Below are 16,366 nucleotides of genomic sequence, written 5' to 3'. Positions count from 1 at the left end.
GGGCATTCTGACAGGCTGCATCACTGTCTGGTATAGCAGGGAGGCTACTGCACAGGACCGAAAGAAGCTGCAGGGGGTTGTAAATTTAGTCGGCTCCATCTTGGGCACTAGCTTACAAAGCACCCAGGCCATCTTCAAGGAGCGGTGTCTCAGTAAGGCAGTGTCCATTATTAAGGACCTCCAGCACCCAGGGCATGCCCTTTTCTCACTGTTACCATCAGGTAGGAGGTACAGAAGCCTGAAGGCACACACTCAGCGATTCAGGAACAGCTTCTTCCCCTCTGCCATCCGATTCCTAAATGGACATTGAACTCATGAACCTCACTTTTTCCAATACATATTATTTTTGTTTTTGCGCTATCTTAAATCTCCAATGTGCATATACTGTAATTGATTGACTGATTATTTATTTTTCTTCTACAAACATTTGTATATTATGCATTGCATTGAACTGCTGCTGCTAACAAATTTCATGACACATACTGGTGATAATAAATCTGATTCTGATTCATATCACCTTCTTTGCTCCAAGAAAATCAGACCCCGTCTACTTAATCACTGCTGATAACTCAAACCCACCAATTCAGACAATATCCTTGCAAAATTACAGTAATTTAATAGAACATAGAACATAGAATAGTACAGCACAGTACAGGCCCTTCAGCCCACAATGTTGTGCCAACCCTCAGACCCTGCCTCCCATATAACGCTCCACCTGAAATCCCTCCATATACCTGTCTAGTAATCTCTTAAACTTCACTAGTGTATCCGCCTCCATCACTGACTCAGGCAGTGCATTCCACGCACCAACCACTCTGAGTAAAAAACCTTCCTCTAATATCCCCCTTGAACTTCGTACCTCTTACCTTAAAGCCATGTCCTCTTGTATTGAGCAGTGGTGCCCTGGGGAAGAGGCACTGGCTATCCACTCTATCTATTCCTCTTATTATCTTGTACACCTCTATCATGTCTCCTCTCATCCTCCTTCTCTCCAAAGAGTACAGCACTAGCTCCCTTAATCTCTGATCATAATGCATACTCTCTAAACCAGGCAGCATCCTGGTAAATCTCCTCTGTACCCTTTCCAATGCTTCCACATCCTTCCTATAGTGAGGTGACCAGAACTGGACACAGTACTCCAGTTGTGGCCTAACCAGAGTTTTATAGAGCTGCATCATTACATTGCGGCTCTTAAACTCTATCCCTCGACTTATGAAAGCTAACACCCCATAAGCTTTCTGAACTACCCTATCCACCTGTGAGGCAACTTTCAGGGATCTGTGGACATGTACCCCCAGATCCCTCTGCTCCTCCACACTACCAAGTATCCTGCCATTTACTTTGTACTCTGCCTTGGAGTTTGCCCTTCCAAAGTGTACCACCTCACACTTCTCCAGGTTGAACTCCATCTGCCACTTCTCAGCCCACTTCTGCATCCTATCAATGTCTCTCTGCAATCTTCGACAATCCTCTACACTATCTACAACACCACCAACCTTTGTGTCATCTGCAAACTTGCCAACCCACCCTTCTACCCCACGTCCAGGTCGTTAATAAAAATCACAAAAAGTAGAGGTCCCAGAACAGATCCTTGTGGGACACCACTAGTCACAATCCTCCAATCTGAATGTACTCCCTCCACCACCACCCTCTGCCTTCTGCAGGCAAGCCAATTCTGAATCCATCTGGCCAAACTTCCCTGGATCCCAAGCCTTCTGATTTTCTGAATAAGCCTACCGTGTGGAACCTTGTCAAATGCCTTACTAAAATCTTACTAAGGCTCACTGGTCTATAATTACCCGGACTATCCCTACTACCTTTTATGAACAAGGGGACAACATTCGCCTCCCTCCAATCCTCTGGTACCATTCCCATGGACAATGAGGACATAAAGATCCTAGCCAGAGGCTCAGCAATCTCTTCCCTCGCCTCATGGAGTAGCCTGGGGAATATTCCGTCAGGCCCTGGGGACTTATCCATCCTAATGTATTTTAACAACTCCAACACCTCCTCTCCCTTAATATCAACATGCTCCAGAACATCAACCTTGCTCATATTGTCCTCACCATCATCAAGTTCCATCAGATTGGTGATTACCGAAGAGAAGTATTCATTGAGGACCTCACTCACTTCCACAGCCCCCACAGGCACCTCTTCCCACCTTTATCTCTAATCGGTCCTACCTTCACTTCTGTCATCCTTTTTTTCTTCACATAATTGAAGAATGCCTTGTGGTTTTCCTTTACCCGCCAAGGCCTTCTCATGCCCCTTTCTTGCTCTTCTCAGCCCCTTCCTAAGCTACTTTCTTGCTTCCCTATATTCCTTAATTGACCCATCTGATCCTTGCTTCCTAAACCTCATGTATGCTGCCTTCTTCCACCTGACTAAATTTTCCACCTCACCTTTCACCCATGGTTCCTTCACCCTACCATTCTTTATCTTCCTCACTGGGACAAATTTGTCCCTAACATCCTGCAAGAGATCTCTAAACATCGACCACATGTCCATAGTACATTTCCCTGCAAAACATCATCCCAATTCACACCAGCAAGTTCTAGCCTTATAGCCTCATAATTTGCCCTTCCCCAATTAAGAATTTTCCTGTCCTCTCTGATTCTATCCTTTTCCATGATAATGCTAAAGGCCAGGGAGCGGTGGTCACTGTCCCTCAGATGCTCACCCACTGAGAGATCTGTGACCTGACCCAGTTCATTACCTAGTACTAGATCTAGTATGGCATTCCCCCTGGTCGGCCTGTCCACATACTGTGACAGGAATCCGTCCTGGACACACTTAACAAACTCTGCCCCATCTAAACCCTTGGAACTAATCAGGTGCCAATCAATATTAGGGAAGTTAAAGTCACCCATGATAACAACCCTGTTACTTTTGCACCTTTCCAAAATCTGCCTCCCAATCTGCTCCTCTGTATCTCTGCTCTAATGATCAAAGAGATGTAATCAAAGAGATGTAATATATTGCTAGTATGAAAAATAGCTTGGATAGAAACACTGAGTAAATAGTATTAATTACATTTATAACTATATATAAAATGTCCTTATAAAATAATAATTTCATGCAGTAGATCTGTAATTGAACAAGCAGTATGTAGATGATGGTTTGCATGCATTAACTTAATATCGTTAAAAACATTCTTAAAATTGTTTACTTTGAGAATGGGTGACTTCAATGCTGTTTCTTTTTAGTCAATGCATGTTGCAGCACTAAAGAGCACCCACATATTACAGCTTCATTAATCACAGAATAAAGCACAGTATCAGGAATGTTATGCAAAACCTGTGTAAACTACTATTTCAATCTGCAATACTATTCTAGCAAGGACTTGGAGAGGATGCACACGAAATGTACTGGGAGATAACCAATGATGAATGACTTTTATTGTGTGGAGAGATAGGGAGAGATGAGGTTGTTCATTCTAGAGCAGAGAAGCTTTAAAAGAAAATGGTCAAACCAATAAATTGTTTTGATAAACGAGGAGGAAGAATTTTCCGTCGTAGAAAGAATAGCAGTCAGTGGCATAGATTAAGGACGGAGACACAAAAGCTTGCAGATGCTGTAATCTGAGAAAAAAAAAACAAGCTGCAAAGGAAACTCAGTGGGTCAGGAGGTTTCTGTGGAAGCAAAGGGAAGTTCACCATTTTGGGTTGAGAACCTGCATCAAAACTCATCTCAGGACAGATTTAAGCTGATTGTCAAAAGAATCAGGTGTGGTACGAGGGATAATTAAATTTTTCCACTCAGCAAATTGTTGTTTGGATTGTACTGCTGGTAGTGGTAATGGAAGCTCATTCAGTAATACCATACAATAAAAAACATCTGAATGACTATTTTAAAGGATAAAATATACTAGACTACTGTGAAAGAGTAGGAAAGTGAGATTAACTGAGTGACATAAAGGGCCAAAAGGCTTACTTCTATGCTGCTCCCTGCTTTGATTCTTTCAAATGGGTGAAATGAATTGTATTTGTATCAACTGGAAATATATTATCACGATCCAAAGGTAGTTTTAATCAAGCCAGGTCACTGAAGGCATAGGTGGTTTTCATGAAAGGTGAAGGTGAAGATTAGAGATGGAGCTGATTCCTGATGATTGGATAATGTCCTGCCATCTGCAGTTTCTAAGGTAATACAGCATTTAGTCTGTGCCCAAATGAGTCAGAAGCTAAACAACACCCAGGCTTGAGCTGATAAGCATCAAATGTTATTTGAATCCTCTGGGGAAAACCCATCCATAATGAAAAATAGCCTACTTAAGCCTGCTCGACATTTAATGGCATTTCTACTGTCAGCCTCACCACCATCAGGCCATTATGGATGAGAAATCCAGTTAAAACTGGAACAGAACTTCAGTGATGATTAGAACAGCAGAGAGGCTAGGCATTCTGCAGTAATTGCTTTATCCTCTGACCCTCCAAAGACTGTCCATAACCATAGCCATCTCAGGTGTGTGCTGTTACAGCACCTGGAATATTCAACGTCAGACAGGGTACAGCAGCCACCCACTTAAATAATCAACTGTCTGTCACTGGCACATCAAGGCTGCAGTGTACAGTGACTAGTCCAGCTAACCACCAAGCCTTCTTTATCAATAAATTCTAAGTATATGACATTCTCCACCTGGGAGGACAAAAGCAGCTTGCTGCTTTACCACATCAAGTCACTTCATCGGATTTGGCCAGGGTCATAGTATCAGATTAGGCAAATTCATTCCTCACCACCCCCAGACCCCATGCAAATGTAGAAATGAAATGAAGTATATTTATTGTCATTGCATAGTCCAATTTGTCATGCACCAAACAGTGAAAATGAGTTTGCAACTCTCATACTCAATGCTATACAACAACAAATAAAATAAATAAACAATAAATAAAATCAAGTAACCTGCCGGTACAAGCAATGTCCAGCAGTACAAAAGCACAACTCAGACGCATGACAGCCATAAAACCAGAATTAATGTAGCAATATAACAAATTTATAGATGATACTTGATCGATTGGTTCAGAGCAATTATAGCTCTGGGGGAAAAGCTATTTTTCAGTCTGGAAGTGCGGGCATAGAAAATCTTATAACGTCTGCCAGATGGAAGAAGTTCAAACAGATGATTGCATGGGTGTGTATTGTCCTTACAGATGCTTGTGAGCTGTAGGTGTCCTCCAGGGCTGGGAACTGTGTCCCGATGATCTTCTGTGTGCTAAAGATGACCCACTGAAATGCTTTCCTATCAGCTGCTGTACAACTGAGATACCACACTGAGATGCAGTAAGTTAAGATGCTCTCTATGGTGCAGCAGTAAAAGGTCACCAGCATCTGTTCAGGTAGACCAGTTTTCTTCAGCGTCCTGAGGAAAAACAAGCATTGCTGTGCTTTCTTAACTATTGTTGTGGTGTTAGTGGACCACGTAAGGTCTTCTGAGATATGTATTCCCAGAAACCTGAAACTGGACCGTCTCTCCACTATGTCTCGGTTAATGTAGACTGGAGTGTACTTGTCATCCCGTGACTTTCCAAAATTGATAATTAGCTCCTTAGTCTTTGCTGTATTAAGAGACAGGTTGTTCTCTGAGCACCAGCTCACTAGTTCTGTACCTCTGCTCTGTACACTGATTCGTCTCTGTTGGAGATCAACCCGATCACTGTTCTGTCGTCTGCGAATTTGACGATGGTATTGGTGTTAAATGCAGGTACACAGTCGTAAGTAAGAATGTAGGAGTTATAACACTTATCCCTACACTTCCTCCTTCACTACCATCTAGGGATGCAAACAGCTCTTTCAGATGAGTTAAGAGATTCACATGCACCTCTACCAACCTTGTGAGACCAAGAGCAGACTACCTCCAAAGCCAATTATCTTTGCTCACACAAGTAGACTGGAACTTTGCATAGTACTCCAGCTGCAACCTCACCAGTACCCTGTACAGCATAACCTCCCTCATAAATTCAATCCCTCCAGCAATGGCCAATTTTTCATTTGCTTTCTTGATAACCTGTTGCACCTGCGATTCTTGCACCAGCACTCCCAAGTCCCTCAGCACAACAACATGCCACAACCTTACACCATTTAAATAATAATAAATCTATTTTCCAAATCAAAGCAGATAATCTCACATTTCCCAATGTTGTACTCATTTGACCAGGCACTTCCCAATCACTCGCCCTTCTCTGAAGGAATTTGTAGAAAGCTACATACTCTCTGTATCCTCCCAACAACTAACTTTTCCACTCAGTTTGGCAAACTTAGATGCACTATACTCAGCCCCCTCTTCTAAATTGTTAATGTATATTATGAACAGATGTCGGCCCAGCACTCCCCCGCTGCATTCCACTCACTACTGACTGTCAGCCAAGGAAACAACCATTTATTTCAACTCTCCGTCTTAGCAGATTATCAACAATTTGGGCACACACCCTCAAAAAGGTTGGCCACCCTTGTCAATAGGCCTCACCATCTCTGTTATCTCCTCCCTCCCTGTCTCTGTGACCCTCTCCCTCTGTGCATTACTTCCCACTTCTGCGACTGCCTCCTTCCCATGCACCCCTCTCTATCTCCACGCCCTTCTGTCTCTGCGACCACAGTAATGGTGTTTGTCTCCCACAGAGAGGGGAATCCACACTGAATGAGGAGAATGGTTTTTTAACTAATGCAATACATAGACATTGAATATGCAGAAGAGAATTCAGAGGATACTGCAAATGCAGAGGGAACTTCAGGTGGTGACCGACCCCAGGAGTGTGTGATGGGACAATGCAGAGGGAGCTATAATGTGTGACTAACTCTCTCCCTGTCTCCCCCCATCTCTTTCTAACAGCACCTTAAACACTTCTATCATATCTGCCTCCATCACCACGCCCCTCACCGTGCATTCCAGGCACTGTCAAAAAAGAATTTGTCCCCACAACTCCTTTACATTTCTCTCTTAAACCTTAAATCTTAAACCTCTGCACTCTAGAATAACATTTCTACCCTGGGAAGAAAGTTACCAGCTGTCCACTCTGTCTTTGCCTCTCTTAAACCTCTATCACATCTCCCTTCCACTTCTGCCGCTCCAGAGAAAAACACCCAAGTTTGTTCCACCTCTCCCTGTTGCTCATACCCTCTAATCCAGGTAGTCTCCTGGTGAATCCCTTCTCCACCTCTCCAAAGCCCCCACAACCTTCGTGTATTGGGGTGAGCAGAACTGCACACAACCATGCAACCTGACCAAAGTTTTAGACTACTGCGGGATTTACTTCCCGACTCTTGTACTCAATGCCTCGACTAATGAAGGCAAGAATACTGTACTCCTTCTTTACTGCTCTGTCATCTTGTGGCCACTTTCATCAGGGAGCTGTGGACTTGGACTCCAAGATCCCACCCCCCCCCACCCGCCCCTCTACCTCGACATTTTATGTGGCAAGGTACGGCTGTAAACAAGCAATTTCAATGCTCTGGGGTTTGTAGATGTGTAAACTGGGTAATCAACAGTGTACTTCCACAATCAATTAAATCGAGTAATTTAACTGAGACACTTAGTAGATAAATTTAAAGATTCTGAAACACTGCATAATGCTTGATAAGCCCAAACATTATCAGAGTAACACAGGGTCCATGCTGACTTTCAATTACCACCAATTACATGTTGGCCGATTCCTAGATCCGTAACCATGTGTTTCAATACACACTGAAGTTTGGTGAAACTGCTGCCAGAACCCATGCAAGAAAGCTCAAATTCTTTGTACTGTAATGTATATAAAAGAAATAACTTCGTGTCATGCTGACGTAAAGTGCAGCTTGTACCTGAGGGGAGTGGTGAGGGGGCTCTTGGACACCATATGATGTATGTTAGAAATATAAGCCAGAGTGCACCATGATGCAGGCTTGTGGTGGAAGAGCTGGTAGTAAATAGAAGCATCATGTGTCTGTAAGGACCAGGAAGGCCTCTGGACACAACAGGAAAAGGGAGATGGACCACAGAAGCCAGAGATGTGAATATCAACAACCATACTCCAAAGACTATCTAAGTCTTTAGAGACTTAAATTATGCCACAAAAGCAGTCAATATCAAGCAGATGTGCTGCATTTAATAGTTCTCAAGCATCATGGGGACGGTGGCTCTTCATTGAGAGTTTGCTGTTCTTTCAGGTTGCTGGTCTCCAGCAAGGGGAAAAAAAGAATCTTAGAGGCCCTACTAGTGCAGTAATGAGTGTAATTGTGTGTAGTTTGCCAAGATCACCATGGCAACCACCTGCAATGCGACTCTTGCCCTGGTCTAAAGTTAAGGCGGAAGCAGGTGACAGTTCTTAGCGAGGGGTGAACTGCAAAACATCGCATTGCAGAGTTTCAAGGAATTAAAAATTCATAACTTAAACAAAATCCAAAAGTAATTAACAACAGAAGGACTGGGACTACACGAGTAAATTAAATCGCTCAGTGTCAGAGAATGTCTCTAATTGCAATTAATACTCATCATTAATAAGATGAGTATTATTTTAAGAGTGGTTTTCTCAAAGGCTAGTGTGCATCTTCACTATAACTTTCATCCCAAATCATTTGGCAAGTCACTGCTATAACAAAGGATGAAGAGATTAAAGCAAAAAGGACAATAACTCCTTGATTTTGCATTAAACTACACATGTGCAGTCACTGGTAGTTTCTGCCTCATTTACTCTGCAACGATGATTAGTGCTGATGGCCTCAGTGTTACTCCTGCCCCAAAATCTCAGCCTTTGTCAGTGCAATTAAGTGGTTGCAAAGAGGCCAAACGTGCTCATTTACATGGCAGCAGCATCTGACTTCCAATAGGCCTGAGTACAAAATGGGCCTGTGAACAAGTAACCAATTGTTTAAAAGATGTTATATATACTGTATCCATAATTTAAAAATCACACTTCAGTTATATTCAATTTGTAGGTCCCTGAAGACTGCCATAAAAGTTAACACACATACATGTATTGAGAAGTAATTTGGATTTCTCAATCATGAAGCAGAGTATGGCTTTGAAAATTACATGGTGTGATTTCAATATGCTATTTAGCACCCTTATTAAAATGGCGTATAAAGGAATTCATACAATTAGGTTACATGTTTGCAGATAACCATCACAAAGGATGTCTTCAGTCTTATGCTTCACAATATTGATCTCTCCCTTCAAATGTTCACTTCTTTTTTGTCATCTGCTTCAGGGACCAGTTTAAAAAAAACAAAATGTAAAATGATAAGAAAACACAGAACTATTCATTTAGATCCTTAAATAACAATAATTTTCATTCATTTGATTTCATCTTGGAAATAATTTATCGTCTTTTGTCAGAATCTGGTGTGTACTAAGGGCAACATGGTCTTGTATGGAGTCTATGTCTGTTATTTTGTATTATAATCATTATATTCAAAAGAAGCTTTTCAGCACAGTTTTTCAGTTCATGTACAGAATCTCTCGCACAATCCTCTTAACACATTCAGAGAAGCTTGGTCTACTTCCACCTTTGTTCATGCCTTCTCATCAAAGCCTCAAACCAATCACACTGGCAGTGGCTTTGCGCCAAAAGATGAATCAACTTCGGCGCTGATAGCATCTTTTAAAATGGTCACAAGGCTGGCAATATTACAAAAGGCAAATGGTTTCAGCCCTTCAGACATAGCTCAAGGTCCTATATAAATATTGATAAGGCATAATAGTGTGGCTGAGTAACTGCTGCAATGTTGCTGCAAATAACTGAATACTTGGAAAGCAAAACTGAATGACTTGTACTCACGTTAAGCCGTAGTGTTCAAGGGTGTGTAGAATGTCTAGTGTATGTCTAGTTAGCAGATGTATTGGATGATTTCCCAGTATTGTAACAGAAAATCTTTGCAGCATCCATTCATTCAATCTTTCATTTAAAGTATAGTTCTGCACTCTGAGGTTGGATTTCTCCCAGTTTGCAATTGAGTTGTCAAAAGAGGAGCAACCCATAGTTTTCATGGCAACAAGCCATCAAATGAACAATCAAGCAACGTGGGCATTTGGAATGTGTCCTGGATCCTTTCAATAACCCCCATCATGTTGCCCGCAGTCACCATTCAAGATCATTCATGGTTTAACCTGTCTGGAAGCAAAGGGTCCATGGCCTGGCCCTGCACATTCTGCAATGCAGCAGTGTGATTCGAGCAGCACTGAATCTCAGATTCTGATGTGTGGAAATGCCCTGACAACTGCTAAGCAGGGGGCAAGGCTATACCGCCTGTAAAAGCTGTCACTAATTTTATGTGCCTCTGATATCTGAAACACATCAATATTCAGCAAATAATTTAAATAAATTAAGGTTTGAGTGGGCAATAAAACAGTGAACTAAAAACAAATGAAAACAAGTGACTCAAGCAAACTGAACTAAACCAAAATAGTTTTTTTAATAGCTTACATTTCCCTTTGCCTCTTAATCCTCTGTCCTGCATATCCTCATTGAACTCAATTCTGACCTGGTGTGGGGTGCAAGATGCAGTTTCCCTGCATAATCCAGGATCCCACATACAACTGGTGTCGTTCAGGAGTCTAGTGATGGAGCAAACTGGTCGATTCACCCTTCTGAATTGGTCAATAGGTACTGTCCCTCAACTGGAAATCTGGGATTTATTTCCGTTTCAGCAGCTAAAAGCTGACACTCACTAGCAAGTCACTAGCAAGTGTCACTTCCAATCAGCCTTCACTCTTTAAGACCAACCAAGAGGACTTTTTTTACTTATTAATTATGTAAATTGTATAAATACGACTTTCTCATGGAATGCTTACTCTTCCATGTACTAGAGTGAAGGAATTTATGATGATAAGAATTACATTGACAGGAATCCATTAATAAAAACAGGAAGTGTGGAATACTCAACAGACAGGCAACAAAAACAGAGTTACAATTTCATGTTGATGTTTCTCTCTCCACTGATATCGCCTGTGTATTTCCAGCATTTTTTGTTATTATTTTAGATTTCCAATTGATGCAATTTCTTGCTTTTTGATTACTATTGAGAGTTTAATGTTCAACCCGAGCTCAGTATACTTACCCAGATACGCGACAATTGAAAACGAGCACCATACAAGTGCAGGAGACATTACTTGCTTATGCAAGTGGCATTAGATGCTGAGGAAGAGGTAATTATTCTGTGCAGAAGACTCAAAGAGTAGCAAGACATAAAGCAACACTGACAAGCTGCCAAAAGCAACCTAGGCAATTCATCACATGCTTAGTGTGGTGGCCCTTGTTGCTGCTGGTTCTGTCATTTCAAATAATACCTACACGATTCACTGCTTTGAAAGGAAAATAAATTCTTCTACAAAACATTTTACAGAATTCACTTTGATTTAAAAATACAGAGAAAACCCGTAACTACTAGTATCTGTGTGACAGCTCATCTCTGCTATCAACCAACTCTGTGCATGCACTTACAAAATGGAAATCCTGATTCCGAGCACACCACTCATCACTTACATGACCCACATTCTCATTAAAGAATTCTCCTGTGAGCACTCTTCAGGAATACCATCAGTAACATCCTATGATGAAACAGCGCATTTGCGATATGCCATTTAACCAGACATGTGGCTCTGTATCTAGGCACATTATATTTTCAGATTCCATGAATGTAAACAAAATTTTCCTTTATTATGGTAATTAAGTAATGTTACCATTATAGATCTGAATTAAGAAAATTAAAGAAGCAAATAATATAATCAGTCTTTCTGTCCATTTGAACTACTTTGTCGATGTCTAAACATGACAGTCAAATAAATGCTCTGTTTCTTGTTCCTCTTTCTGATCAGATATTCTTTTGAAGTTCTGTTTTACATACAAATACCAAATGATCACCCATGACATTGCAGCGAATCAAGATCAAATGTACCCAAAAAATAAAACGGTGCAAGGCTTGACTTGGGAGCTACTTTGGATGTAGATACAATTCAATCTTAATTTTCAAACAATATATTGGGCCAGATCTCGCTGCCTAAATAGTTCCCCCAAACTCTTCTAGCAGCTTTAAAGCTGGAGGCAGAATTTTGCCAATTGTAAATGCTATGACTTTAATTATTTTCAAAATATCTCTGGCAGGTAAAAATAATGAACAATCAAGTAATTAAAAACATTAAAATAGTTATAAGTAAATTAACAACAATCAGTAAATACGGTACTAATCATAAGGAGTGGCAACAGCTAGTTACATCCAGCCTTTTTTTAAAAAACTTTTTTTCTCTCTATTTATAGATATTTAGATAAAATAAATAAAATGAAATATTTTTAAAAGTGACTTTTTACTACTTGGCTTCCTGAATCACTGCTGAATAATCTTTATTAAAATCAGTGTGCTTTTGGATCCTGTGGTAGTTCTGATCCAGTGCAGAGTTAAAGAGGCGATCCCCCCAAAGTTACCTGGGAAGTTCCAGCAAGGTTTGGCTCCACCGCTGGTTGACAGAGTCCACTGCCAAGCAAGCTGACTGATTTTACCTGCTTCCATAAGAAATAAATGCAGGAGTCGGCCATAAAGCCACTCGAGCTTGTTGCACTACTATGCAAAACCATGATTGATATGTTTCTACCTCTGCATGTAAGTGTAGAACACCATTGACTGATGACTGGAAACACTGAGAATAAACATTTAGATCTGGCCCATGATGTTCCTTTCCATTATAAATTATTATGCATGCAATTACATTAGAGGCAGAGTGTTGTCAGCCTGTGTGGAACGTAACTTCATCATCATCTCTTTCAGCAACTCCACTGGCAGGAGAATGCATTGGAAGCTATTAGATTTGCATAATTATGACATAAACATTGAGTCTTGTTTTATAGCAAAACTCTAATAATCTGGACTGCTCGCGAGGTTGGTGGTGTTGGACTGGTAGAGTTCAGAGATTATTGCATTCACTAACATGCATTTAATTCCCTTTACTTGATGATGTATGTTATTTTAGTAAATTTCCCAGTGATCCTAACAAGTTTAAGAGCTTTGTATGAACTGGGAACTTTGTTAGCTTCAAGGATTACGGCAACCAGGACTCCAGTGAATTGGAACAGAGCATGCAGGCATCATCTGATGAGCCAGATGCCAAAACCTCAGGATATTTGATCAGCCAGATAACAAATCATTGCTGTATAATGGAAATTTTTACAGTATATTCTATTTTAGAATTAATTACTCCATTAATGAATTTGATAGGATGTCTTTTCACAAAGACCTTACCCACTGTTGAAAGGATTTTCACCAGGAATCGCATGAGTGCTATCCTTGCTGATGAGGAACTTGACTCTGTCATAGAATGAGCGAAGGTTCTGTTGTGCAGCTGGAATGCGAGTCTGCTGAATAACATCAAGAGGATCCGGTGATCCGAGGCAGAGGGGATTACTGTGACATAGTGGCTGAAGGCAGCAGTCAGGATCCGTGCAATCTATTAAGCTATCTGAAAGAAAAAAGAACAAAGTCAACTTTAACAAATGAACTTATAAAGCAAAGATAGATTCACTAAGATGATGTAAACTGAGAGCAGATTAACAAAGGTCTTGTCCCTGACAATGAATTTTCTTGCAACAAGAGGAAAATTAAAATTTGGAAGAACTTAACTGGATGGTGAAAATTTATCTTCAAGCTAATCATTTTTGTTCACTATCTGCTTTCAAGTTCACATTGTTGATGGAAGTAAAAACTCATTGCAGCCAGGATGTGTACATGAAGCACACTATGGGAAAGTGAAGATCCCATACTTTTAGAAAATACAAAGGAGAAAGAGGGAAGTCAGGCAGCACAAGCAATATCACAAGATCTAAAAGTTCATAAACTAGTATTTAAGCATGAGGAGAAAAAAGTCAATAAAATGTATGTAGCATTATGAGCATTACATACAGTTGAAAACAGGAGAACTACATTGGTTTAGCTGGGGAGAAAAAGCTGATCTGGCATTAGGGCCTTGTAACACTTATCAATTCCGACTGCTATGGGTAAATACACCAAGATAATAATAGAATTTTTACTTAGCTTTTCCTCTGTGAGGTTCATTGTGCTTTTTGAAGTTGTGTTCAATTATTTTCTTTTTTTTTACCATATTTATAGAAAGGGCTGTAACCCCAATGTTTGCAGTGGAATTTTGCCTCAGAGGCACAATTGATTCTATGTCAGAAAACCTAGAGCTTTATTCAATGATGAGAGTTCTGTTAATATTTGTAGGTGTTTCTCTCAAGGTCACAAAATGATGTGAGAATTAATGAAAATGCTACTATGTATGCTTAAGAAAATCTTACCCATTACATTTCTAAAGCAAGGGAATCCTTTGCTGCATTGTCAATAAAGAACCCGTGAACTTAAGCAGAATTTCTGAAGAAACAGATTTCATTTCTGGTTGTCTGAGATTTGGTTAAGGTTTGAAGCTAAATTCATATAAATATTTATGAATGACTAGTGTTGCAATCATGAAGATTTAAACACAAGTAACCGTTGATTTATTCTCACCAACTCTAAGTCAGGTATTTTAATTGTACCACTCCAATTTTAAAGTACGCAAACAGCTTCTTACCTCCATCGTTATCTTTTCCATCTCCACAAGCAGTTTCCATGGAAGTGTCACACCCTGCACCCCTCCAGCCCAGCTGGCATACACAATGCCAACCATTTTGGTCCAGTGTGCATCGGCCATTTCCATTGCATAAACCTGGGCAACCCTCTGTCAACAGACAAGGTTACACATCAGATTCTTTAATTTTCGAATAACACAGTTTAAGATGACACATATCAGTGTAAATATGGACTTTAAATGAGTTATCAAAAGAAATGTTAAGATATTGGCAGAGTAATTTATCTTTTCCCACTTCCCAATGTCAGTAGAATTAATATTAGGTACAGATGATCAAAGGCCAAGATCTACAAACTATGCTTCCACAACCCAAAACATAATTTGCTCTACATAAGATTAATTAATGTTACCTTTTTATACATGAATGGCAAACAATGTTTCGGGAGACATCCACTTTTGTTGAGCTATATGTATTTTTCACTTAGCTGAAGGAGAGGTTCTCCATCACTTGAATACTTTTGCAATTGAACATATACTGTACTTCTATTGTATAGAACATAGAACATAGAGCAGCACAACACTGGAACACATCCTTTGGCCAATGATGTCTGTGCCAGCCATAGCACCAATTAAATTAACCCCATCTGCCTGCACCTGTTCATGCATCTGTCCAACCACCTCTTAAATGTTACAATCATATCTGCTTTCATCACCTCCCCTGGCAGTATATTCCTGGCACCTACCACTCTGTGAAAATATTTGCCTCATAATTATTTTTTAAACTTTTCCCTCTTCTGAAAACTACACTTTGTTGCATTTGACATTCTCACCCTGGCTCTTTACCCCATCTATACCTCTCACCATTTCACCACCTTTTACCATGTTGCCCCTCAAGCTCTGACACACCAGAGAACAATTTAAGTTTGTCTAACCAAATTTATTTTCCCTTCTGAATTGTATTTGGTTAATAGTTTTCCACAATAGATTGCAATAGGCTCTGGCTATTCACTACTCCGTTAGGTCATATTCTGGAGTTATGGTATACAGCAAATATTAATTTCAACAGCAACCAGTCTTCAAACATGAATATAGATTGTCGATTGAGGCTATGTCCACACTAGACCGGATAATTTTGAAAATGCTGGTTTCGCATAAAAATGACAGGCATCCACACTAGGCATTTTTAAAAATATCTCTGTCCACATTAAAACGGATAATTGGGCAAATCTCCTCCTACTGGGCATGCACAGGACACACAGAAAACAAGCGAAGAGGAAATGGTATACTTGGTGCACGTTTGTCCAGTTACAGACTGGAAAAACTTAAAAGGAAATTGCCAAACAAAAGACTTGGTGCGCATTTGTTCAGTTACAGACCAGAAAAACTTAAAAGGAAATTGCCAAATGAAAGACTTGGTGCCCGTTTGTCCAGAAACATTTCCTACAGCCATAGTCTCGTCACCGATGAAAGGGACAACAACTACAACTAAATGCAAAAACGCTTGTTACTGGGCAAAAGTGACAATTGCATCTATTGAATGTTTGCACAAGCAATACATTAATAAAGCACCTTGTTAAATGTATAAAACATGTCTGCATCAGTGTTATCTTGTATTTCCATACAACGTTACATTAGGCCGTTACACATCTACTGTCAGATATTGTTGTTGTGGTGTTGGAGGTTGTGTTCAAGAGAACAATGAAATGCCGTGCTGCTGCCACTATTTGTTCCGGCACGTCATGACAGCGGTTTTAAAAATAGCCGGTTACCCCGTACACACCATGCCGGATATTAGGCGTTTTCAGATTTATTCACTCTGGAGAGTGGTTCTGAAAACCTCAGTTT

At 40.3% G+C, this 16,366-nt stretch overlaps 1 protein-coding gene across 4 annotated transcripts in view; it reads right to left on the bottom strand.

Moving 5' to 3' along the window:
- Positions 1-16,366, bottom strand: part of tenm4 (teneurin transmembrane protein 4) — an 806,559-nt gene that overhangs the window by 116,742 nt on the left and 673,451 nt on the right. For all 4 annotated transcript variants that reach the window (XM_063053966.1, XM_063053965.1, XM_063053964.1 and 1 more), the window contains 2 exons: positions 14,525-14,671; positions 13,201-13,417 (listed from right to left, as the gene is read on the bottom strand). In XM_063053966.1, coding sequence (XP_062910036.1) covers positions 13,201-13,417; positions 14,525-14,671 — 364 coding nt within the window. The remainder of the gene's footprint in view (positions 1-13,200; positions 13,418-14,524; positions 14,672-16,366) is intronic.

Source organism: Mobula hypostoma, chromosome 7 (assembly GCF_963921235.1).
Source record: "Mobula hypostoma chromosome 7, sMobHyp1.1, whole genome shotgun sequence".
Classification (NCBI taxonomy): domain Eukaryota; kingdom Metazoa; phylum Chordata; class Chondrichthyes; order Myliobatiformes; family Myliobatidae; genus Mobula; species Mobula hypostoma.
This window is presented reverse-complemented; position numbering and strand designations above follow the sequence as displayed.